This window comes from Cygnus olor, chromosome 14, assembly GCF_009769625.2.
Source record: "Cygnus olor isolate bCygOlo1 chromosome 14, bCygOlo1.pri.v2, whole genome shotgun sequence".
NCBI classification, from domain to species: Eukaryota; Metazoa; Chordata; class Aves; order Anseriformes; family Anatidae; genus Cygnus; species Cygnus olor.
The window spans coordinates 8,854,439-8,879,816 of NC_049182.1; the positions used below are offsets into that span (position 1 = coordinate 8,854,439).

Sequence of the window (25,378 nt, forward strand, 5' to 3'; positions counted from 1 at the left end):
TATCATTTTTGGAGCCTGAATTTTTAAAATAGGCCTGGAGGGTGCATAGTTTTATGACAGGGCGTGACTTTAATTACTACTTGCAGCTTTGGAAGCTTTCCAGCACTACTGTACTGTGCTGCCTCAGCGCGGAGGACAACCGTGTGTCATAAAAGGAAAAAGAAAACCCTTCGTGACTGGGATACATACATACTAATTGGTTTTACATGAATTTCTGTGTAGTTGGATGCTAAACCTGACATGAGCAGTCCCTACAGTAATCTCCCATTTGTACCGTTCTTTTGGAAAAGGAAGTACTTTTATGCAAAAACCTGAATATAGAACAAAACTAAAAATATGTATCAGGTAGGAAATACATGAAATTCATACCCAGTTAAGGAAAAAAATAAAAAGGACTGCGGTAAATCGGGCTTCTATGCAGTTTTTGTTTCTACGGCGCATCCCTGAGGTTTGCCAGGCTAGGAGCAGCTCCTCAGGATCCAGCAGCCCCCAACAACCCGTACGTGCTGCACAGCGGCTCTCCTCTTCTGGTCCGTCCCTTTCTGCCACCAAACAAAACAAGAGAGCAGTTTTTTGGGAGGTCTCTGCAGGGCAAGGCCTGAGGTGAGAGGGCTGGAAATTTCATTTACAACCCCCCCTAAACTTAATTCTCCCCTGAAGCCAACAGAACTGCAGTCCGTATCATCTGCACTCGGTTACACACACGTAAAGACCACACCTTACTGCTGAACAGTTTTATTTCCTTTAAACTAACTCTGCAGAGCGGAACACCTCGGTGCACGAGCCCACCCCTGCACAAAACGCATCGCTTCCCCTGCTCCAGCCTCGCAGCACGGAGCGACTGCAGCTGAAGCCGGTTCCCGAGAACCCCCCCGGTCCCGGGGACAAAAACCTAAAAGCCAAAACGCTAATAAAAATAATAATAAAGGCGCTTTCCCCTCGGAACGCGCGACGAGCGGTTCCCGACCGCGCACCGCCGACCGCCCCCCGTTGCCCTGGCGACGCCGCCGCCCGCCCGCAGCGCGGGAACGCGGCTCCCATCCGGGCGGCCCCGCTTCCGGCGGGCTCCGCTTCCGCTTCCGGTGCGGCGGATCCCGGGCCGGCGCCGGTCCCGTTGCTAGGGTGAGGGCCCGCAGCGCGCTGCCGCGGGTGGGGGGTGGGGGGGGGGGGGGTGGCGCCGCCTTCGCGATCATCGCGATCGCCGCTATCGCGATCGCCGGGGCACCTGGGGAGCCGGGCCCGAGCCCGCCCGTGAGCGGCGGGGACCGGAGCGACGCGCGCCGGTCGCTGGGGGGCCGCGGGCGGGCGCTGCGCGGGGGGGGGGCTCGGCTGGGCCCCGCTGCCCGCGGGACAGAAGCGGCGGCCCGGGGCTGGCGGCGCCCTGAGGCCGGCCCTGCCCCGCCGGTCCCGCTCCTCCTGCAGCCGCCGCGCCCCCGTGGGGGTGCCGCGGTCCCCTGTGCGCAGGGAGGCGCTCCCCGCGGTTTTTTTTGTTTTGTTTTGTTTTGTTTTGTTATGTTCGTGTTCTGTGTTGCGTGGTGAAATAAGTAGGAGCTCAAAGGTGGGGATGTCTCCGCTCCAAATCTGCCAGGAAAAGTGGTGTCACGAGGCGCTGTCACTACACCAACACAACGTTAATGCATCCTCGACCCGGTGCCCAGCCGGGCTGCAGGCTCTCTGTGGGCCGAGGGGCTTGGAGAGGCTCTGACAACGTCACACAACGGCAAAACCCGAGCAAATTTCACCTGAGGAAGTTTCAGTTTCCTGTCCTGTCCTGATGGTAGAAACCTTGAAAATCCCTGCGACTCTCTCATTGCTCCTAACGTTATTTTCTTTATAACCCTTGATTCTGGGGTTCATAATCGGTCCCATCAGTGTTCTGGCATTGAATAAAGGTGTTTCTGCGTGCTGCTTCTGATAGCACCCATCTTGACAGGACTACAATTCCATGAGGACTGACAGCAGATCAAGTGGTCAGCCTCACGGGGTGAGCCGTTCAGTCTAGCATTGGACAGAGATTTAGGAAGTTTCCTCACAGTTCTTGCCCTGTGCATTTTCTTGCAGAATAAGTTTAGGTGTGTGGTGCAGATGAGAAAGCAGACAATAAACTCTTCGAGGGTTAGAAAACTTAGTCAGGTTTATGGACGGAGAGTTTATGTATCGACATTGCTTGCTGCTCTGCGGCCTTAACCTCAGTTGGCTCTCTTAGTGCTTCTAAGGCCCACTTTTCACAGAATAACTCTGTTGCACTGGATAGTACTATCCCCTATTTTATTTGGGAATATTTCAAAAACATAGATTTTTTTATTGTCATGTGATGTGAGTTTTCCTCTTCAGTCTGTTTTCATGGATCTTAGAGGAAGCAGCGAGGAGGTACAGCTTTCAGTGTCCTCAGCAAACAGGTCGTGTCTAGTCCTGTCTTATCTGCTGTAAGCTTGGTGCATATACCAAAGGATACGGTGTAAATGGGAAGTTTTTCGGCTGAGAGCAGGTAACTGCATGGAATGTGATGTTTGAGGAGAAGAGGAGTCAGATTTTAGAGTCTGACATCTTTCAGAATTGCCAGACCTGTATTTCTTGAAGGTGGACAGCCTCCCTTTCTTTTTCATAGATCTGCTTTCTCTACTTTTCGGGCATCAATCTTTTAAGGACATTCTTGCTGTTACTGGTGCAGAGGCCTTCTGTGCATCTCCTGACAATCTGAAACAGCTTTCTAATACCTTTATATCTCCTTGATTCTGTTTTCAAACTTTAACAGAAAAAAACATGTTCTCTCTTCCACCTAAAGCTAAAAATCTTGTTTCTCTGCTGTGTTTAATCTAGGACTAAACTGTTGAATATAATTCACATAAATGATTGTGTAAATTAAAGATAGTGTAATTATTGTTACTTTGCCAGCACTGCAATGAAAGTGCCGTTCTTACAGTGTAGTTGCATTGTGTAGGTGTTGTATTTTGGCTTTGTTTTCAAACTCCTGCTTTGATATTGCTACAGTGAGACGTGACCTGGGGTGTGTATTACTGCAAGTATTGCACAGGTCTCAGTGAAAGCGAGCAGAGAAAGCCAATGCTTAAAATAAGCTGCTGGTTCAGACCTATTTTTATGTATTTTAGGTCTTTCAGACTTGCTGTTTAGTAGCTACGTATGCAAAGTTATCCATGACTGGTTTGATTGCGTAATTATTGCAGAGGAAGAAGTTTCTGAGATTTGAAATGACTTCTCTGATGCTGCAGTACTCTACTCGGGTGCCGGTTGTGCAGCGAACAAGCTGTACCTGCGCAGAACACGCAGCAAGCGAGCGTATGCTGGATCAAACGGGGAATGTGACATTGCTGAGTACATTGAAGCAGAACTCGGAGCCCCGGTTTTAAGGATGTTCCTTCTGCCTTATTTTCAACATTTTATCGACATACTTGTTATCTGTGCACGCAAAACAAACAGCTCTTTGGCGTACAGTATAATAAAAATGTAAAAATGCTTACACTGTATCGCTTGTCTTCTAAAAAAAAACCACAAAACTCCTATTTGTTCCTTGCGTGATCATTGCATTTTCCTCCTCCAGCAGATTTTTCAGGAGCTAATACTGAACATATGCTTCAAGGATGTCTCTCTCTCTCATAATAAAATGGGGCGGACAGGAGTATACGATAACCTCACTATCAGAAGAGGACACAGTGCTGGATCTGAAGCAATCTCTTAAAGGCCTTACTGGAGTGTTACCAGAGCGGCAAAAACTTCTTGGACTTAAAATGAAGGGTAACTATTCTTATCTATTGTTTGTTGTGGATGCGCATGAGATGTTTAAGGAAGTACATCCTCTTAACTTATTCGGGATGCGTATACAAAAAGAGCATCTACCTCCCAGATCTAGCTTTCGAAGGAGCACACACAATATCTAGTGATATACAAAATTTCAGTGTTTATTATTGATACATCTGTATGGTCATTTTTTAATGGCTGATGTGGAAGTGCAGCAAATGTACCTTAAAAGTTAAAAACCTTAAATGGCTGTTCGCCTGACAAGCAACGTGTTTGTATATGGAGGATTATGATGCAGCTTGGAGTATTCTGGTGTTTCGTGGGTAGCTTGTTTCAATTAAGCATGACATGTATTGACAGTTTGCTAAAATCTTTCTACCCAATTTAGAAAAAAAATGAACTCTGTTTACATTATAGGGAAACCTGCAGATGATGATGTTAAGCTTGGAGCTCTCAAGTTGAAACCAAATACTAAAATCATGATGATGGGCACTCGTGAAGAGAGTCTGGTAAATAGTTTACTTAGCTTAAAAAAAAACAGGAAAAATGTTTATGTCTCCTCATTATGGTTTTAAATTTTGAATTTTCTAGTAATCATTGGAAAAATAGTACAATAGATTTCAGCTGTTTTTCTGCAGAATGCGGATAGCAGCATAGTTATGAAAAATCTGTATTGTTCTGGACTTCAAGTACAATACTACTATAATATTCTCACTGACTTCTGAAATCTTGATCAGTATATTTTAGTCACTTTTCCACTAGTAAAATGAAATCATTCTGGTCTTTTTTGTTTGTTTGTTTGCAACATGCAGTAACAGAATCTTGATATCCCTTGGTTTTACAGTGATCCTAGTTATCTGTTATTATTCCTCTAGGAAGATGTCCTCGGGCCACCTCCTGATAACGACGATGTTGTCAATGACTTTGATATTGAAGAGGAAGTTGTAGAAGTAGAAAACAGGTTAGGAGTTTTAGCTATTAAAAAACACTCCTGTTACCAAATGAACAGTATGCATTTTAATTAACTGTAACTTTTTGCACTGTTATATTAGGGAAGAAAATCTACTAAAAATTTCTCGCAGAGTTAAAGAATACAAAGTGGAAATTCTGAATCCTCCCAGGGAAGGAAAAAAGCTGCTGGTGCTAGATGTTGATTATACGCTATTTGGTGAGATTTTATGCAACTTGTGGGTTTTAAGAGGGCTGTTCATTTGCCAGTTCACATTTCTTGATTTTTGCTTTACAAAGCCATTTCCGTAACTTTGGCTTGCGTTGTACCATATAGCTTCAGCATCATAACATTTTGGGGGTCCTCTGCTCATATTGTAAAAAAAATCAGGCTTTGTAAATGTTGTATATTGTTGATTTTAGTGTAACAACTATTTACTTTCTCCAAGATGATACAAGAATAGGTTATTTGGATAAAATTCTAAACTCTCTCTTGATCAGCTTATATCTTGGATATCATGGTGCCAGGACAAGCTATTGTTGTAAAATAATTATCTCTTTCTGTACGTGATTGATTCCTTTTTTGGGGTGGGAGAATAGCTTCTAATTGTATTTCCAGATAGTTATTAAACATGTACAAAACCATGTTTTACCTGAAAATTCTGTCCAACTAGTTTTCTTAGAAGCCATAATTTTCCTTCTGACTTCATTTTCTGGGATGTGGGTGTGTCATGGCAGTTTGACTATAATCAGTAATAGTTTGCCTTTTTCCTTTCCTTACTTTTTCGTGAGTTTTGTTTATGATCCGAAATAAAAATTCAACCTATTACTCAACACTTTTATTTACACATCTCCTGCTAGCAGAATTTGACAGCAGTTTTCTAATTGGAACAGGCAATGTTTGCATATTTGAAAAAGACTTGATACATGTTCACAAGATTAACTGGACTGAGTTTGCAAGAATCTCTGTTCAGTTATCTGGGCAGTTAGAAATTTGCTGAAGTGCATAGATGAACTATTTGTCCTGACTCCTCAAAGATATTCAGACCCTCAGCTCCCTTATATATTAAGTAAGCTCTCAAATACCTGTGAAGATCAACAAATAAATATCCCTTCTACTTTTCTCACCTTTAATGTGGGAATAGTAGTTTGCTGTGAATTCATTCATGATTTCAAAGCGCCCCAGGGCTTCCCTTGAGAAACGTTTCAGGTCTCTGGGTAGGTAGGAAAGTCATAATTAACATCCTAAATTGAATAATGAATTGCTTCTCTCTCATTCTTTTTAGACCACAGGTCATGTGCTGAAACTGGAGTAGAACTTATGAGGCCATACCTTCATGAATTCCTGACATCTGCATATGAGGATTATGATATTGTAATTTGGTGTAAGTTTTTAAAACCTAAGACTTCATCATAAATTGTCATTTAGAGCAGAAACTCCAATTGGGAGGTTTTTATATTGCTTTTAATATGAATCAAGATCTAAAACAATACATGAATGTTCATCTGTAATATATTCACCGAGAATGTTCACACAGCTATTAGAGCTATTTTACAAAAACAGTAATTCTTAGGTGAAGAAAACCACCACATAGTGCTCTTGTGAATGGGTGTAATCACAGTATAAAGCTCAACATCACTTTACTGAATGTTACTTTGTATAAGCAAACAAGTGCTTGAAATAACACAATTGTAAAATAGACATTCAAATGCTGCTTGGTAGCTATCTTTACAAATAACCTCAGCCTAGACAATAAGTAGTGAACTACCATAGCAATAGAAAACTGGAAATGAACCAACTTCTCGTGCACAGGGATGGTTGATCATTTGCTTTAGCACAGTTTCGTTTCCTGTCCAACAGCTGGAGCCAATACAGGGTTTAAACCATATTCAAATTGTATTAAAATTTGATTTTCATAGTCTGAAACATTATTTCCACATATTCTTAGATCAGTGGGTAGTGTTGACACTTTGTCCTTTCCATGCCTTATGCATTGTTATCATTACTTCCAGGAGAAAATCCTGTAAAGGCAACATAGTTCCTCAAACCAGATGTAGCCCATTTCTATGGCCCTGCAGACTCTGTAGTTCAGTAAGAGCTGATCTAGAAAATGGTTTTAAACATAGGCAGTGCTTAATCTAATTTTCATTTGAAAAGTAAGTTTTTCCAAATAAAAATAATCTTTCATAACCTGTCTTTAAGGCAGTGAACCCTAAAAACTGTAAAAATGGTGGATCTTTCCAAAATGAAAGTTTGTATAAAAATTTGAGAAGTGAGAAGTTTGTCTTTTTTTTAAACCTGTCAACAATTTATTTTGATAAAGAATTTTGTTTTCTCCCTTTTTGTTTTTCAGCTGCTACTAACATGAAGTGGATTGAAGCTAAAATGAAGGTAAGTTGTTCCGAAAACGAGTAATTTGTTTCCAGTCTGGCTAGCAGTTCATATAGTTGGACTCGTGCTCTGCAGTGTAGAGAGATGTAGCAACTAGGAAGGTTGCATGAATCAAAATCCAAGTTTTCTAAACCGCTGTAGTCACTTTAAAATATCTTTGCCACAAAACTAGATTAAATCTAATTTTAGAATTCTACACAGACTATCAGAGCAGTAGGTACTAAATTTAGCAGAACTAAACACAAGTCAGTACTTGCCGACACTTAGATTAGTCTCACAGCCTTCACTGTTGCTTTCATCTTACCTCTAATTATAGAGTTCTAATCTTAAGTGTAAAACATTTTTTAAAGGACTGGACAGATGGGGCATGCTGGAATATTTGTCTTGTACCTCTTGCAGCTGTGTGGCTTTGTTGCTTCCTCTGCCTTATTAAAACATCCGTAAAAGCTCTTCTTTTGGTCCCGGTTTCTTCCGTACTTAAATTGGGCAACTAGCCAGGTTTACACAGCTGACTTAGTTGTAAACATATTTACAGCCAGGCTTAGCTCAAAACCTAATGAGCTTAATAAGATGTGCTGTATGTTTGGTTGGTGGGTTGTTTATAAATCAGAACTTTTTTCCTTTTTGGGGAAAACTGTTCCAAATTTAAGCTCCTCTGCCCTCTTTTTTTTTGTTTATAGACTTTTTTCAGGTTGTATCAGAGCAAAGAACATAAAAAAATCTGTAGCAATTTTTCTAAACAAAAATCCTTCAGAATGGTCTCAGAAATGAGAGCCTTTGATCAGAACAATGAAATGTAATTGCTCAAGTAAAATCAGTGTTGAAACTTGCAAACACTGTACTTCTGTGCCGGTATTCCATCTATGTTGTGTCTGAATTCTTTGCTTTATCTGGAACAATACTATAGCTACACTTTTGTAGTACAAAACTATGAGTTCAAGTTAGAATGGGTTTGTGACTCAAATATTGGAAGTGATTGTGGCTGTTACCCATGTGGTTTACTTTCTCGCTATATCAAAACTGTTGTAGCAGATAGAGGTAAGTGCAAGCGGGATGAAATAAGCATACAAAGCTAATCATTAACCTTCTTTTGGCGTTGCTTGACTCCCTAATGTGTGTGCAAGCATCACATCTTGCATGTAAGATTTCCCATTTAAAGTAAAACCTTTGTTTTGCTGCAGAATCCTTTGTAGCACTGGGGTTCAATCTAGCAGAAAACCATTGTTCAAAACTGGGCTGTTTACCCTGCGTCAGTCACCTTTCCACAATTCTGGGTCACCTTTCCAGCCCTTTCATATGTTACTGATTGACAACCTTCCCATGCCTATTCCTAAGTCCTGATCAGTTGAGATTCCCAGTACTAGAATGACAACTGTTGCTTTTCCTTAAACTGATCACACCTCTGCAAGTTTCACTTTTTGTCTGGCAGCAACGATCCCAGCAATACTTGAAGTGTTTGTTTTAAACTACCAATCAGAAGCAGCATTAAAAAGAAGGAAAATCAGATAACTAAGTTTAATTTCTTATTCTCCATCTATTTATGCCCAGAATTCAGACGGTCTAGAAACAGCTAGTTTTTTTTCAGAATAACAGGACATTGACTCAGATACCTAGCACTTTTCATTTGAGATTCACTTTTTTGTATAAAAGCAAATCAGTTAAGTGTGGCTGGATATTTGCAAGACAAATATTACAGTGGATATTTTATCCTTGTTTTGTAGCTTTGCATATAATTTTTGGTGCATGCAACAGCAATAAAGTCATCAATGTCTATGTCATGTAGTAGATGTCAGTAGATTTCACTATTGCTTTTCAGCTTTGGAAAGGATTGGAAATGGAAGTGATGCCCTCTTACCTAGTTAAAGTTTTAGATAAAATTAGATCATTTTTCCTTGAAGTCTTTATTTCAGGAGCGATCAAATCTTGAAAGTACAACTGAGAGATTTCTGACTAACACTGACTGTCTAGGACTCACATAGAGGAAAGGGTAACAATGAACTGCTGTTGTATGTTTTGTCTTTGATTGGCTGTGGTTGGTTGCAACTTACAGGAATAACCAAATAGCAGAACATACACAGCTGCTACTCTAGCTATAGATACTGAGTAAAGTTGAGGCATGCAGAATTTGTGAAAGATCATGCGTGAAGGTAAAGCCAAAAGTTCTATTTTGCCTCTTCTGCATAGTTGCTTTAATTTTTATGCTGACATCAGATGCTGAATTTCTCACAGTAAACACTACAAAAATAAATTCCTATCAGCTTTTTTCCCCATGGTAGAATGGTGTACTTTTTTGATTCTCATTGAATAGGAAAAATAAAAACATACCCCTCTTTAATACATCGCTGCTCATCCTCATCAGTGTACCCTTCAACAATGTATTACAATCATGTTTTCAGTTGTACAGAAATAAAACTTATAATCTGAAATTTTAATAATTAATCTTTGTGATGCAGGAGCTTGGAGTGAGTACTAATGCAAACTACAAGATAACCTTCATGTTGGACAGTGCTGCCATGATAACAGTGCACACTCCTAGAAGAGGACTAATAGATGTAAGTACCATTTTCTTTACCGCGATCCTTTTCTACATTTAGCTGACATGTTACCATACCCCTTTGAAATATTTAACAACAAAGTTGTGCTGGAGTTTTCATGCAAGAAAATTGGAAGAATATCTGAAGCACAGATTTTCTGCAGAAATCCTCTATTAATTATTAGTGTTTTAAGTAGCTCATATGGATGGCACTGATTTCAAATCAAGTAATAAATAATTTATGAAAAAATTTAGTACAAAGGTTTTGTTTACCATTTCGCATCCCTTCCCATACTAAAGCCCAACTACCTACCTGGTAATTTTTCAGTCCATTTGAGTTTGGACTTAAATTCGTATAGACTGGTATTTTCATCTCCTGCATGTGATCTGATTTACCTGAGGTAACCTTTTATGCGTTATTCTTGCAGGTGAAGCCTCTTGGCGTTATCTGGGGAAAATTTTCAGAATATTACAGCAAAAAAAATACTATTATGTTTGATGATATTGGCCGAAACTTCCTAATGAATCCACAAAATGGACTCAAGGTAATTTTAACGGGAATTTTCATGTATTACTACTTTTACTTATACTTTAAGTAGTACTTTCTCATACTTTTTGAGTTATCTTAAAGAAAGGCTATTCTTAACTAGCAAAGATGTGTATTTTATTGTATTTTTTATTTGAATTGCCATTTGTCTGGACTAACATTTCCCCAAGAGGAGTTTTAAATAAGCTTTAATTCACTATTGAGTTTTTAAGAGACTACCAAAATCACTGAAATTATTTCTGCTTAAATTGTACCTGCAAACTATAACCATGCTGGGCATTGTTCACAGGCGCCATTGAAACGTGATGTTCAATCTCAAGAGTGATTCTATTCAGAAAATACGGCAGATAACAAGCTGCCATACTTCATGTTAGCATGCCAATGTAATAGCAAGCATTCTGTTCCTGGGTAATAATTAATACCTGGAGCCATTTTGACTGCAGAACATCAAATATTTCATTTTATAAAATTGTTGACCAGTTCCTGTTCCAAAACTTCTAATCATCAGTGCTTGTTCTGAGTAAGAATGGAACTTAAATTTCTACGGTGCAACAGTATGGTACTAAAAGAACCCCCACAAATTTCTTTTAAAAAAATCAAATACAGAAATCCAAAATGTTTCTTAGAAAATATCCGTGATTTGAACTTAGCAATTGATGAGATCTATCATGATGACATTAATTGGAACTGTATAAATATATGAGAATCAGGAATATCAAAGATATTGCTGGGAGAGGATTAGCCAGAGAGCTCCCTCTAGCTTAGATTTCAAAGATGTTTGTCAAAATGTTATCAAGAGAACTGCAGACAAGAATGTTGAATCACTAAAACAAGGCACAGGTATAATGTATTCCAATCTTAAAGCAGTTGTCAGATAAGCTTTATTTCTGACATCTCTTGTCACAGAAACTATGATTGTAGTCAAATGCTTTTTGTTGAAAAAAAAAAAGCATCTGGTTCCAGTGATGCCACACAACTCAAAGAAGAGCTGAAAACCCCTCATTTCTCCTGCGAAAATATCTATGAAATCATTTTAGAAAATGTGACAGTCCATTTCAGATCAATCTGTTGTTGTCTGACTGGGAGGGAAAGGCCTGAAGAAGCACAAGAGTGACAGAACAAATTGCTTCTGGGTGGGCGTGCCAGACAAAAACCCCAAAGTCCAGATTGCATCAATAAAAAGACAAATTGGAAGTGGCCACTAATGGAAAGTTTTTCTTCCTCTTACCTAAAAGAAGTCATAACGCGGCATAGTGTTGAAAATGTGTTTTAATTAGGTGATAAGTGCTATAGAATTGGGAGCGTTTTTCTCACTTGGAGCAAATGGTTATACGCAATTTATTTATTTTGTATAGATAAGGCCTTTCATGAAAGCACACTTAAATCGGGATAAAGACAAGGAGCTTCTAAAGCTCACTCAATACCTCAAAGAAATAGCAAAATTAGATGACTTTTTGGAGCTGAATCACAAACATTGGGAAAGGTAAGAACAAAGTCAAAATTTACTTCTGTCTCTCACCCCGCTGCGTTTTGCTTAAGGTCAGCTGTACAAAGACCAGAAACGACTGAGCTGATGAACTTTGACATCACTTATAATTATCATCTTCAGTGTGAGTGGGTTTTTAATAAGCCTGTAGTGTTTAAGCTGCCCCTCTAAGAAGTTAGGATTTTGATAGATTGGACCTTCTTTCTTACTTCTTCAGAGTTAAGGACGAGCAATTGTTTTCACTGAAGTAGTTATGCTTCCTAAAGGGAAAAGAATTTCTGAAGAAGCCTGCTCCCTGTAAATCCCTCTTTCTCCACTCCTACAAAGTTAGACTGTCAGTTCAGATCTCAGGTCCTTTGCAGCCAGGAAACTTTTCTAGTGGTTACTTCCGAGGTTCGGGGTGTTAGTGTGGTGCTCAGGCACTATCCAAGTTGTGTGGTATTACAGTATTCATCAGCACTGAAACATAGTTTACTGTGTTACTGAGTTCTCCAAATGCTTAATGCACCAGTTACTATCCTAATTCTTGCTGTAGAATGACTAGTTGAATTGTTTGGGCAAAGTTCTTTTTGATTTTATGCATCAACCTGAAACTTCAATACATGTAAAAAAAGAAGCATGTGTAATATGTTATTGGAAAACACTCATACACTGCTTAAAAGAACAGCCTTGTGAACAATATAATTTTCTCTTTTGTTTCTGATTAAAAAAGAACGTCAATGCTAGATTTTAAAAGCACTGGAATTTATTGGATGTTTCGTAGTTAGTGCCAGTTAAATTAATTGGATTTTTTTAGGGTGTTTGCAAAGTCTTCAATGTCACCACATAGCCAGATTTTTCCAGCTGCGGCGGTAAGAACTATGAGATTAGACAAACATTTTTCGAGTAACTTGGTTTCTCTGAAGAAGCTAGTGGAAGACTATTCTTTTCAGGTTTTACTGGATGACTGTTCTTTAAAGTCTTAAATTTATTTGATGGAGTCTCATATCTAGCGTGCCTTTCTATCTTAAAGGTTATATAGCTACTTTTAACTGATATATTTTTAACCTCTTAGAATTAAACAATTTGAATCTTCTTTCCCCCTTTTGTTTAAAACCTTATACAGTTTAACTAAAAATGTTCTTTGAGTTACTGCAAGATAACCAATCATGGAATTGGGAGAAAGTGAAGTCAGATAACAAAACCATTATTTGATCACATTCTATTTTTTTGTGATTAATAACCAGATTTTTAAGTGAAAAAAAGTAGACTCACAGTTTATGCTTATAAAAGGTAAGATATATTTGTGCCTGCCTCTTTCTTTTTGTGAAACTATTTTTTGTTTCTTTCAGGTATCTTTCAAAGAAGCAAGGACAATAACACTAACAAAATTGCATAGCACTGAATTGAAGGGAACTTAACTCAGATCATTGGACTTTTCCTTGCTTTTACGCTAGAGTATAATAGTGCTGGACACTGGATCCGATGCCAGAATGACTGCTATACTTGGTCTTCCAGTTGGTTGGTTATGGGGTTTTGGGGTTTTGTTTATTTTGTTTTATTGTTGTTTTGTGTTTTTTTTTTTTTTTTTTTTTGGTTCCCCCCCAAAAAAGATCACAGCAATAAGCTCAAGGTGGGAGAAAGATGTCAGTTACTTTTTCTTGCTTTCAGTTCTGGTGTTACTATTTAAAATATTTTCCTCTCCTTTTCTGCTGAAGTACAACCATAACCATTAAAGACCAAAACCATTCTGAAACTAGAAAAAAATTTAGACCAAAAATGTTGAGTAAGGAGCCAACTTTGGCAGTGTATGAATTGTATAAGCCCTCTATTCCCTCTATCTTTAGAAACAGTCTCCCTCCCATTCCAGTATTTAAATCTATAAATTACAAGTTGTCTAAGTTTGGTATGTATTAGTATATCAGTGTTTCTCTGTGCAAGACATTAAGATGGGAAGGCACCACCTCTGTGGCCAATTTACCCCAATGTGTGAACTTGTACTATAAAGCAGTGTTTACTGGAAAATAGAAGACTGAAGTTTGAGGGAGAGAAACCCACTCTTTTTGGTAACTGAAAAGCAGTCTGCCTGAAAAATTCTCATGTCAGATAAAGGGTTTAAACCTCAGATGGGAAAGTCACATTCCTAACAAAGCATGAACAAAACCCTTGTTCTCTTCTAGCTAAATCTTGTCAAAGTGCAAACACTGTGTTTAAATACAATATTCAGCCATACTGTTCTTAAAATATCATTTACTTGCGCTGCTTATGCCTGCACTATAGAAGTGTGATGTGACTGCTATTTGGCATTACCAACACTTGTGCATTATGCAGTTCATGTATTTGAAAGAAGACTGACCCTTTCAAATAAAAATGGTATATATTGTTCTTAAGGAACTATAGCAGTTGTGTAAATAATAAATACCTTTTTTCATAATTTGTGTCCTGTGCTGTTTTAAATATTTGGTTTGCATAATAGAGAATCCATTGATAACCTTCATCTTGGGTGTTGGGTTTCCCTTTTTGGAGGGGTGGAGGGGTTCTTCAGACTCCAGAGACGCTGATTTTACATTAGTTGGTAAGAGAGCAGTATATGCCACAGCAGATTAGAGCAGTGGTATTTAATAGTGAAGCATGTAGCTGCACGAGAAAGGAACCTTGACAGCAAATGTCAGAATGTCAGGACAGCAGACACAAATGAGCTGTTAAGATGAGCATGTTAGGCTCCAGCTCAGTGACCTGTCAGAAAATACACAGTTTCTTATCTGCTGCTCTTTGTGGTTTAGTGCCAACTCAAGCTGTTTTAAACTAGTAAACCTGAACTCTGATGCATAAAAATCTTTGTTTTAGGTAAGTACAGAGGATGAATTTGAAGTTTTGTCTCCTAGAGACAATTTCTGAACTAGAAGGCTGACTCACCCATGTACTTTCAGTGTAGATACACTCCCTGGAGTTTGAACAGGGAACTTTTACATGAAAAGGCTACAGTAGCATTGATTTTGAGATATAGGATTTATAATACATAGTACTAGAATATCTTTCTATTTAAAGAATGTCAAGGCATTGTGCCTGATTTACCTCTAGAACATGCTGAGCCAGCCAGATGGAGAAAACAGAACCAAGGGACTGTATTTAAACATGTGCCCATATCTTTTTGCTCAAAAGGTGGTCTACAAACAGAAGTTTTATAGTGAATAAGTTGCACTCCTTTCTTTTGCTTTATACAAGGAACTTTAAAAAAAAGAGTCTCAGTTTTTGATTTCAGTAACACCAGGATTTCATCCCAGAATTTCAAAGTACTTGCTAATCTGAAACAGATGTGCACTCCCCTTTCAAATATCTTATAAACTGAACTGGAACATATGAGAATGGTCTGGATGTAGTGGTAACTCATAACTGTTGCTGACAAGTCATTTTGTCTTTTATGCCTGATATTGTTTTCCTTATCATATTTTATGTTTGAAAACTGATCTTGCAATTTGAATAGTTTTGCAAAAGAAGCATGTGGATTTCACTGGCTCTCTTTGGAAAATGCTGCAGCGATTTACTTGGCTTGATTGATGTATATAAAACTACAAAGCTGTAAATAAGGAGAGCACAAAACTAACATTCACCAAATTTCACAGTACTAGAGCAAGGGCTTACTCAAATGAACGGGAGAGTGGCTTAAAACCATTAAAAGTGACAGGTAATGATCTGGAATTTGTTGCCAATGTTCCCAGTTGAGGCAGGTGGTATCAGCAGGTTCAGAAAGGAATTGGACAACTTCATGAACAAAAAGTCCATAGTCAGGTGCTAAAGGATATGGGCTAGGAAGCTGTAATATGCCTTAACACAAATTACAGGTGCCTAGGAAATTGGGTAGCACACATGCGGTGGCCAGGCCTATACAACTCCTTTAGCTGCTACTGGGGACTGGGTGGGACTTTGGACAAAGCAGCACAGCTCTTGTGTTTGTACTACAGGACTTTTCTAGGTTGTGCCTACATTATAGAGCATCATCTGTGGTACCAAACAACCAAAATTTAAGATAGCTGTTAAGATACTTTTCTGATTAGCAACAAAAATGTGTTTAATGCTCATAGGTTCACAGGAAAACACCTCTGCTGATATTCTGTTTCTGTTTTAATAGGGGATATTTCCAAAGCCTTGGCAATAACCATCAACAAAGTTTAAAGCCCTGTTCTCCCTTGATTTTAGTTTCCATTTAGACTATATTAAGGTCCCTGAGACGTATTTGATCAATGTTTTTCACAATCTGTTAAACAAAAGAGCATTAAAATGATCAAAGAGAAGAAGAGTGTGGCTTAATTACAGAGCTCTTTTTACTGTTCTGTGAAACTCTGTAGAAGCAATAAATGGACTAGTCTGAGGTATTCCAAATATTTTCATGTGTCAGCCTGTACTGGACTCCCAGTACACGTCAAGTATTTTGTATGGTGTTCTGTTTGATTATTCATACCAAAAGAGACAGTCCATTTAAAAATGAAGTTATTTCTGTAAGCTCTGGATATCTGACAACTCTAATATCTCACTGTGGCATGAATGCTCATCACTGGAGGTACACAGTGACAGCTGAAGCCAAGAACTGAACTGCAAAATCAACTCCACAAATCCTGCTGCATGACTGTGAAATTTACAGCTAGTTGCCAATTTTTATTCCTGACTTGACATGCAACTGACAGCAAGTGGATGCCAAAGGGTTTAAGACAATTTTCCACTCTGTCTCTTCAGGATGTATTTAAGACTGATGTGAGAAGTGCTGAATACTTCCTTTCTTCCAATAAAATGAAGCCTAGGTAAAAACAGTTTCAGAGAGCAAAAAGTGCACAGTTCCCTGATTCATTAAGGCCATTTAAAAACAGAAGTGCTGGATGAAGAGGTGTCAGAGGGCAGAAACCTTTGACATTCCTCTATTGTCACTGCAGCAGTCATTACAGATGGTACCCAAAATTAGTGGGCCACCACTGCACCCAGTTTAAGGTAGCTGAGGGACTAATGGAGAAAGATTGGAGTGAAAAAGGTGATGTTGAGAAAGAAAGTGTGGGACTAGAAGAGAAAAATACTGATCTCTCCAGGAGAAGACAACAGGTTTCTTGTATAGGTAATATTAGTGACATCTTGTGACAGACACAAGTAGCCAAAGTACTGACATTCACACTCTAAAAGGGCTATTTACTACTCAGGACATGCTTTAGGTATAAGCTACTTAAAGGTCTGAAAGAACTGCCTCATAGCTAGAAATGAGTAATTTCAGTTTGGTTAGTTTTTTGTAGAGAAGGGTGAAGAGTGACTGTCATGGCTTACAGCACTGTTTGAGCCCCAGACCACACTGCCTACCTCAGACCTTTATTTCCCAGCCCAGACGCATTATCCACTCAAGATCTCTCTCCTCTACTACAATCCCAAATTATCTTTTGGATCCCCGATAAACACAAGAGGCTTCAACCTCACCACTCAGACATCAGTCCTTCCCTGATGGTGTTGTATAACAGGACTTCAAAATGAACTATTTATATACTGATGACCTTTCTCGAACATCCCCAAACTTCTTCATTTATGCATATTTATGAAATGCATACAGCTCAGGAGATTCTTTGATACTGCGAGCACTCGGATGCTCATTTTGTTCTCAGGAGTCTGTGCAGAGCTTGGCACTTTTCCTTGCCACACACAGACACATACAATGCCATGCCATTAATTTCCATGTCTCTCCTAGCAAACAGTTTTCCCATCAATTCATCTTCTGTTAAGAAATAATGGGTACAAGTCAAAGGGAGCTTGTTTTCAAATTGCATAATGCTTTTAGCACTATGGGTGGGGTGGTGGGCACAGCAAAGGAAAGTGCATCATTAATGCTTGATTTAAAGTTTTTTTTTCTCCCTTTCAACTGCCTAATTGGAATTGCACATCCATTCTGCTCACACAACACTTTTTTTCCAAGGTGTTTGTATTAAAAAAAAGAGCAGCTCTTTCGTTTTCAGGGCTCAGTGTCAGTAGACACTGAGTAGTGTCAGTAGTGTGGCTGCTGCATGCAAGGGAGCTGGGTGACCTGGAGCAGAGCCTGCCCCAGTCACCACAGCTGGGTTGACATCTCCTCCCCTCCATTTCAGCTTTGCTGGAAGATTTTGGGTTCTGTGTTATGAAACACCAAGGTTACTACATCAGATTTTAGTGACTAAATATCTTCACCTGTGGTGCATTTGACATTTAACAGTGACAACTTTGTTCTCCACTACTGTCCTCTCAAAAAGGAGATAAGTCAAACACTGGATCAGAGCAGCAGGAAATTCATGGTTCAATATAAATGCTTGAGCCAAACACCTCAACCTTCAGATTTAACTGGGATTTTCATGTCTGAGCTAGAACTTCGTTCTATTCACTGGAAAAAGAATCCCTGGATTTTGAGTTGAATCCACCACGCTTCCTCTAAACAGAGACCAAAGTCTGACAGTTTGGCAGGAGTGACTGACATGCAGGCAAGGGGCTGTTCTGAAAAGCTGTCTGGTATTGGGGGAAAAGGTCCACAGATGAGTAAAAAAAAAAAATCAAACAAGCCCAGTTTTGACTGACACCCAGAGTTATGTTTCTGAGCATGTTCTCAGTAACACAAAACCTCCAACTTTTTTTTTTGTGTGCTCTAGGATTTCTCCCTCATTTCTTAAAAGCTTATGGATGTCTTAATCTGTGTATTATTGACATGGTGGACTCCAAGTGCTCCACAGGAGGCAGTGTGTTGTGGTATTGTCATGACAGAGTGTATTGATTTTCTTTGTACATTATTCATGTTACAAGCTAGTAGCTCCTTTGGGTAAACACCAGACCATTCCTCAGGTGTTTTCCTCAGGTTTGGGACATGTTGGAAGAACAAGCAGTGGCACAGAAAGAATAAATTTAACAAGTTTTAACAAAATCACAAGATAAGATGCTTCCAAGGGAAAACTGAGAGGGCTCTAGAATTGTATTTTTTTTTTAAAAGGTTTACCAGTTCTTTACCCTCCTTTCTATATTCAATCTGCATTTGTTAGTAGTGAAAACTGCAAGCACCAGTTTAGTAGGCAAGCACAAGAAGAATTTCAAGCACTTGCCAAAAGCACAGCTGATGCCAGTGTGACTTTTGGGTCTCTCTGCTGTCCTAATGATGAATATTGCTTGAAGCAGGACCAAACTGAACACATTTTTTTGAAAGTGTATTAAATTGCCTTGGAGATGAAAATGATAAAGCAATAGCTGTTTTAAAATCTGGTTAGTCCCTTGCAGATGTGTCTAGACATAACAGCTGTGTAGTAAAGCCTTTTTCTTTAAGAAAGAGCAACATATTAAGAAACAAAGGATTTGTGTCTAGCACTTGAAAAGAAAAATTCTGAGCTTCAGATAAAGGTGGGTTTGTAACTAGATCTGAGCAGTACACCCACTCCCTAATGAACAATAAATGAGTTGGGACAAACATTTAGAAGCTACTACACTACTTCATTTTGAATTGAAGCTGGAAGAAAACATGCAAGTAATTGAAAAATACTGCCTTTTACAAAATAAAGTATCTTGATTTTATTTGAAGGTGCATTTCTGCTTTAAAGTAGTCCTAAAATTTAAGAAGTTAAAGTCAGCTCAAGTGTTTTTTCCCCTTAACCTGATACAATTGGTTTGGTTGGTTCACTAAAAAGTATCAAACACCTCCCTGAAAAAATATTTGCTTTATCTATATGATATGTAGATATATGAAAACTGAGCAAGTTCAGGTACATTCTGCCACCAGTAAACTATGTAGTGCATGGCTTTATGGAACTGAATTTATGCAGCATCTAAATGGTAATGTTGCAGCTGATAAAACTGAACTCATGGTTTATTACTCACACAACAGCAATCCCAGACAACATTAACACATTTGTCTGTTTTAAACCTTTGATATGCTCTAAAATACCCGCCCAGTTAAACTTACTTTGCTAATGCAGAACCACTCGTTACTCTCAGAGGTGCAGGAAGCGGAGCCAAAGTGCCAATGCTGAAAGCCCCAGGGCTCGGTGCCGATCTGGAAGTATCTCCCCGGTGCCAGGAACCACTCTGGGGTCAGAGAAGAGCGGAGGCAGTGAGTCAGGGGCAGTGCCCGTCCTCACCTCTGCTTGCCCTGCAGCTAGCCCAGCGCACTGCTGGCAGAGCTCGCAGGCACACGGTGAGATGAAAGTACCAAAGTGAGCAGTACATCTTGTGAGATTAACATATAAAATCCCTTAATGGATATGTAGGCAACACAGATAATTATAAATCCACAGAGCATGACTCAGTCAAGCAGAGGGCATGCTTCCAGAAACTATGGAAGGAGAAGTCACGGTGTTACCTTCAAAGAAACCTGAATCAAGTCAAAGACCAGCAACAGCACCATTATCAGACCATTTAGGCAGCAAGCAGGGCAAATGGAGACTTAAGGGCAGAGCTTCCAGTGCTAGCTGGTCTTTCACAAGAATCACTTGAGCTTTACAGCCTTGCTGTTGTAGAGGGTTGAGCAGAGGCCTTGGGCCAGGCACAGGACAAACACTGAAGTAAAGCAGGTCTGTGAAGGAAAACACACAGGAGCTTTTGAGCTAAAGCTCCTGTCAGAGCCAATTAGCATGCAGAGGCAGGATCACACCAGCTTTGCAGGGGTGGGAGGCAGCACAGTGACCTTATCTTCCCTTGCAGCGACAACACCAGTCAGGCTGGTCATGCAGCCAGTGTCACAGCTTTCCACACCCTACAGCAAGGGCCTTGCAGCAGCAGGTGTAGTTACCCAAACTGTCCCTTCACCCATGGATCGGTGCTGTTTTCCCTGCTCCCAAGTAGAAATGAAATATATATGCACAACAGGACTTTCTCAAGACAGCACTGAAGGGCCCTGAAAGCAACAGAGCAAGGCTGGAAGTGTATCCACAGGCCCACACTGTCATGAGTCTGCTTCTCTGCCCCAGACACCCTCCCCATTGACCCCACACAAATCTTAAACCCCACAGTCCCCCTTTTTGAGCAGGAAGACCCCGCTGTGCTTTCCAGTTCTCATATTTCCACCACCTTTCCAGCAGCAACACAGCAGTGACAGGGCCATGGCAAGGCAGGGAAGCTGAGGTGCTTTTCACTTCATTCTCATGGACTATCCATTTGCTAAGAGTTGAGGGTTTAAGGCTCATCTCTACTTACACCTTGGCATGCCTTCTGTCCCAACAGCATCGATCTGCTTTCAAGCAGGGGGCAAGGTTTGACTGGGCAAAGCTGAATGAACTGCATACAAGCACACAGGTTGGCTCAGCTAACCTTCACTGCCCCATAGGAGACAGCTTCCTGAATTTAGCTTTATGCAAGAAGAATCAAGGTTCCCCTATGTGGTAAATAGAAATATTTTTCTGCAGCATAAAGGTATGTGCAGCTGTGCCAGTGCTTTCTCCCACCAGGTTTAGCCAATTTATACCTTTTCCACCCCAAGGGAGGTCTGTGCACCCACATCAGTAGTGTCCACTAGTAGTGGCCACCACAGGGTGTCTTTATCAGCTCCTTGCATTCTCCTTTATTCCTGCCCTATGCTGACCTCCACTTTCCAGAAAGGAAATTCATTACCTTTTCCTCCGTAATATGTTTTCCCACCAAATCATTGTAAAGATCAAACTCCAAAGCAGAACACGGGCTGCATGTTGCAGGACACACTCACCACTACTTTTTGCTGCAGAGGGTTCCTGCTACTTGCTCAGAGGTGCCTGTGGGGAAACAAGCACGTGCACCTGCTAAAGCCCCTGTTTTCATTTGTGTTCCCCCCCCCCCCAAAAAAAAAAAAGAGCCCTAGGAGGGGGGTGCCGCACTCCTTATGCCCAAGACACCTAAGCCCCTCGCCAGGCAATGCCAGCAGGAGGGCTGAAAGCAGAGCCTAGGATTTAGTCCATTGCAAAACAACGCTGTGAGCTCTCACAAGACTTTATTCTACCTCTGAGTTTTCTCAGCCCTTCAGTCTCAACTGCCCGCTGACCCTTCCCAAGCCCGCAGCAGCAGCCCGGTGCCGCAGTCTGCGGCAGCACCCGGTGCCCGCCGCCGGTACTGCAGCCTCCCATTCCATCTAGAGCTCTGCTGACACAAGGAGCAGCAGCAGCATCTCACCAGGCCTCAGAGAGATGCCACCAAGCCCTGGGTGATGCTACAGGGCTGGCAGGACCCTGTAGCACCAGCAAAGAGCATAGCACCATCAGCAGCAGGGTGCTGGGATCCTGCCGGTGCAGAGCACACTAGCACTGCCCGATGCCAGGGCTGCTCTCATACAAAGGTATGAAGTGGTGGTCTCATTTGTCACAGAGGGGAAGGGCTTCAGAGCCCAAGCCTCAGGTGAATTTAGTGAAAAGTGGAGCAAGTGTCACACCCGGCATCCCACTGCTGATGGCAAGTCTCATCACCTGTATCCAGCAACAGCAGAACTGAAATACACTCCCCACATTAAAGCTTCAAAGTCCTACTAATTTCAGCTGCATCTCTGACTTTTTTTTTCCTCTAAAGTCTGCAGTAGAGGTGAGCAATGCCCTGGGGGAGCAGGATGAAGACAGCAGGCTGAGCCATGTCAGGCCAAGCAAGTCATTGATTATAGCCATCTTATTAATTTATTTTAACATCAAGGGGACCTGCTGAGACCACATTCTGTCCCTGAGCTCTTCTACAAGAGGCAACAAACACTGCAAGAGCCCAGGAAACCCATTCAGAGCACCCTGTCCCAACAGCAGCCTCCAGAGAGGGGCCAAAGGGCTGCCAGGTGAGCAGCAGTCTGCCAGGACAGCTCAGTGCCATGCCTCCCTGCACCAAGCTGTGTAATTCACTGCAAGAGCAACTGTTGGGCTCAGCAAAATAGGAACCCGTCCTGAAAAGAGCAGCTGCCTCGTGCAGTAAAACAAACTTCTGAATCTCTGTGGCTGAATAATTTTGCTGCAGTTTTTGCACAGCTCGGCTGTCGGCCCCTCCCGTTTTAAGTAAACTCCCACCTGGGGTCCGGCCATCCGTCTGCCCCTCATGAGGACCCCAGGAGGGTGCAGGGGGGACACTGGTACTCCCAGCAGCCACGAGAGGGAGCCCGGCAGCCGGGAACGAGCCGGGCTCTATCGGCTGCAGCCTCCCGGCAGGGATGCCCTGGGCAGAGCAGTCCCTGCATGGGGCTGGGAAGAGGCTCCGGAGGCCTTTTGAAGTCTCTTCCAGCTCCTTCTTAACAGGACAGCATCATTTCGAGCGCCTGCTTGCTGGTTGCAGCTGTAGATAAGTATTCGGGTATGGCTAGAGAAGGAAGATGACAAAAAGCCCTGTGTTTGCAGGGCAGGGCCTGGGCAGCAGAGCAGCTGATGCTTTTATCACAGGTGACTCCACAGAAGCCACCCTCCCAGAGAAAGGCACAAAGGGATTTTTTTTTTTTTTGTGAAGAAAGCCAGAACTGCTACAGCCAGCCCTTGCCACAATACCAGCACCTCTGTTCACTCCCAATTAATTGAGCAATTTCAGCTTGGAAGGGGAAGCACCCCATGACACAACACCACCACGTTTCTCACCTCCGTGGGAAAGCCTCACTGCCCGAGCTGGGAACAAGGCCCTGCCGCAGGCACTAACGCTGTTTCTTGGCTTGGCTCTGGCCTCAGGTCGGTCAGGGCAACACCCCAGGCCCAGCAGAAGCTTGGCTTTGAGCTTATCTTTCAGGTCTGGGATGAGGCTCTGTCAGAGCCCTGCTCCATCCAGAACCCCCCAGAGCTGATCCTATTGAAGCTTTGGCCCCTCACTGCCCCACAGGTACTGAGAAACTCAAAGCTAAAGAGCTGCCTCTAAGTATCTTATCACTGGAGCTTTAAAGCAAGCAACTATTTGTGTGACACCTGCCTTTCCCTAGGAAAATATCTTATGCATCCCCCCAGTCTCCCTTTATGTATTGTGGTAACCCACATGCATCATTAAGAGACTTCTCCAGCACTTTTGGAGCAAATTTATGACACCAACACCAGCCACCATCACCACAGCTACTCCTTTGAGAAGCTCCTAAACCACACAATTTATTTCGGGGAAGGGGGAAAACACCAACACCCTTGCCTATCCCTCTCACCACCCTCCCCCTCCGCCACCTCCTCCCCCCCAAAGCAATACACTCACCTTCTCCTTGCTCTGGAATTAGCAAAAAGGCCCACCTGCTTCCCCTGGGCCCCTATTTAACTCCCTCAGTGGTAGTGGGGTGGAGGGAACTGATGGCTGATCCACAGCACCTGGGAGCCATGTCACCCTGAAGCAGGCTCTGCTGCGCTCTGATCCTCACAGGACCCAACACACACTGACCCCTTCATACTGCTCCTTGCAGCTGTCACCACCTACATGTTTCTAGCCCCCTGCAATACAGTTCTCCCCCCTATCTCCTGAGCAATTATTTCCCCTGGCCCCACAGCTCAGCCTCCCCTCCAGTTTTGGCCCCAACCCAACACAAGAAAGATGATGAAAAATGGGAATAAGCTCAGTGGAGAGCCACCAAAGCCACTAGGGGCTGGAGCCCCTGTGAGAAGAGGCTGAGGGAGGTGGACTGGGTGGTGAGAAGAACATTTTGGGGTGTGATGGCCCATGCCCATCCCTGTGAGGGGCTTACTGAGCACACAGAGCCAGGCTCCTCAGCAGTGCATGGCTGGGAGACAAGAGGCAGTTGAAAGGAAAGAGGCTCAGAATGGAGACATGACAAAGAAAAATTTCCTCACCGTGGTGACAACCAAACCCTGGGACCAAGCCCAGGGAGATCTTGTGTTCTCCACCCTTGGAGGGTTTCAAGGTTAGAAAGGATAAAGCCCTGAACAACCTGCTCTAACCTCAGAACTGACCCTGCCATAACAGGAGGCTGGATTAGAGACTTCCCAAAGTCCCTTCCGACCTATCTTGATCCAGACTGCCTTCTCACAGGGAGAAGAGGGTGAACTGGAAGGACGACCGAGTCCAGAGCTCCCTCCCCAGCCCGGCTGTGGGAACCCTGCAGCCAGCACCGCCACCCTCAAATTGACCGTGGCAGCTCAAAAAGCCTCATCAAATGCTGTGAATGTCAAAGAAAGAAGTAGGACAAAGGATTCGACTGAGTTGTGACAGGGCCATGTGCCAGTGCTGGGGAGGAGGAGGGAGCGGTGGAGCACACCAGTTAAATGGGCCTAGAGCCCCGGCACACCAAATATCAGCCGCACCACTAGCAGAGCAGAGCTGTGAGATGGAAATGCATCCTTCCCCTCTGTCGGGGGCAGCCCGCTCACAGCAGGGTGCTCAGCTGTGAGCAGCATCTCTCGTTCAGCTAGAGCAACCATGCAAGGATGTAATTCTTCCTTATTTTAACTGCAGAGGGGGCTGGGTCAGGCGCAGGGAGCACGGGGCTCCCCTGTGAGCAGCAGGGCTTGGCAGCCACCGAGGTGCTGGGGCAGCTCCCACCCCAGCCTTGTCCCCGTGCCCGAGGACCTCCCTCCCCGGGGAGAGGAAAAGCTGCAGAGATGCAGAGATGCTCGTGTTATCAAATAGCGGAGAGATCTCAAGTGTTTCATGACTCACTCATCTTTCAAAGCTGTCAAATAAAACCAAGAAGAAAAAAAAAACACAAAACAAACAAAAAATAATAATCTCACAACTTAAAATGTGGAGGAAGGAATCAAAGGAAAAATACTGGCTGAACATTTGGTTTCTGGTTGAGTACGTGTCTGGGACCGAGGCCGGACACAGCAGTGAGCTCTGCCCAAACAGCAGCGGCCACAGCTG

The 25,378-nt window shown here is 42.1% G+C and overlaps 1 protein-coding gene and 1 long non-coding RNA gene across 4 annotated transcripts; one reads left to right on the forward strand and one right to left on the reverse strand.

The window, feature by feature from the left end:
- The first annotated feature begins 997 nt into the window (after positions 1–997).
- UBLCP1 (ubiquitin like domain containing CTD phosphatase 1) lies at positions 998–14,072 on the forward strand. Of its 2 annotated transcripts, none has more exons than XM_040573232.1 (11): positions 998–1,122; positions 3,560–3,753; positions 4,174–4,265; positions 4,632–4,717; positions 4,809–4,924; positions 5,991–6,089; positions 7,059–7,096; positions 9,550–9,648; positions 10,058–10,174; positions 11,532–11,659; positions 12,994–14,072. In XM_040573232.1, the coding sequence occupies exons 2-11, from the start codon at positions 3,600–3,602 to the stop codon at positions 13,019–13,021; spliced, it is 957 nt and encodes a 318-aa protein (XP_040429166.1). In that variant the 5' UTR covers positions 998–1,122; positions 3,560–3,599; the 3' UTR covers positions 13,022–14,072. The 2 variants fall into 2 exon arrangements, with proteins under 2 accessions (XP_040429166.1, XP_040429165.1); XM_040573231.1 differs by having other exon boundaries at positions 1,035–1,122; positions 3,563–3,753.
- On the reverse strand, positions 6,100–21,359 carry LOC121077757. Of its 2 annotated transcripts, XR_005824287.1 has the most exons (5): positions 21,312–21,359; positions 20,298–20,441; positions 19,974–20,186; positions 19,578–19,699; positions 6,100–6,808 (listed from the first exon to the last, which is right to left on the reverse strand). It is a non-coding gene; the product is annotated as an uncharacterized LOC121077757 (long non-coding RNA). The 2 variants fall into 2 exon arrangements; XR_005824286.1 differs by having other exon boundaries at positions 19,578–20,186.
- Positions 21,360–25,378: the final 4,019 nt, after the last annotated feature.

What these genes read in the sequence shown, in the direction of transcription:
- UBLCP1 (XM_040573232.1), top strand. Translation starts at nt 3,600, where the DNA reads ATGTCTCTCTCTCTCATAATAAAATGGGGCGGACAGGAGTATACGATA. An exon ending in TGTTGATTATACGCTATTTG is followed by an intron (nt 4,925 to 5,990) that starts GTGAGATTTTAT and finishes CATTCTTTTTAG; the next exon opens with ACCACAGGTCATGTGCTGAA. An exon ending in GGATTGAAGCTAAAATGAAG is followed by an intron (nt 7,097 to 9,549) that starts GTAAGTTGTTCC and finishes TTTGTGATGCAG; the next exon opens with GAGCTTGGAGTGAGTACTAA.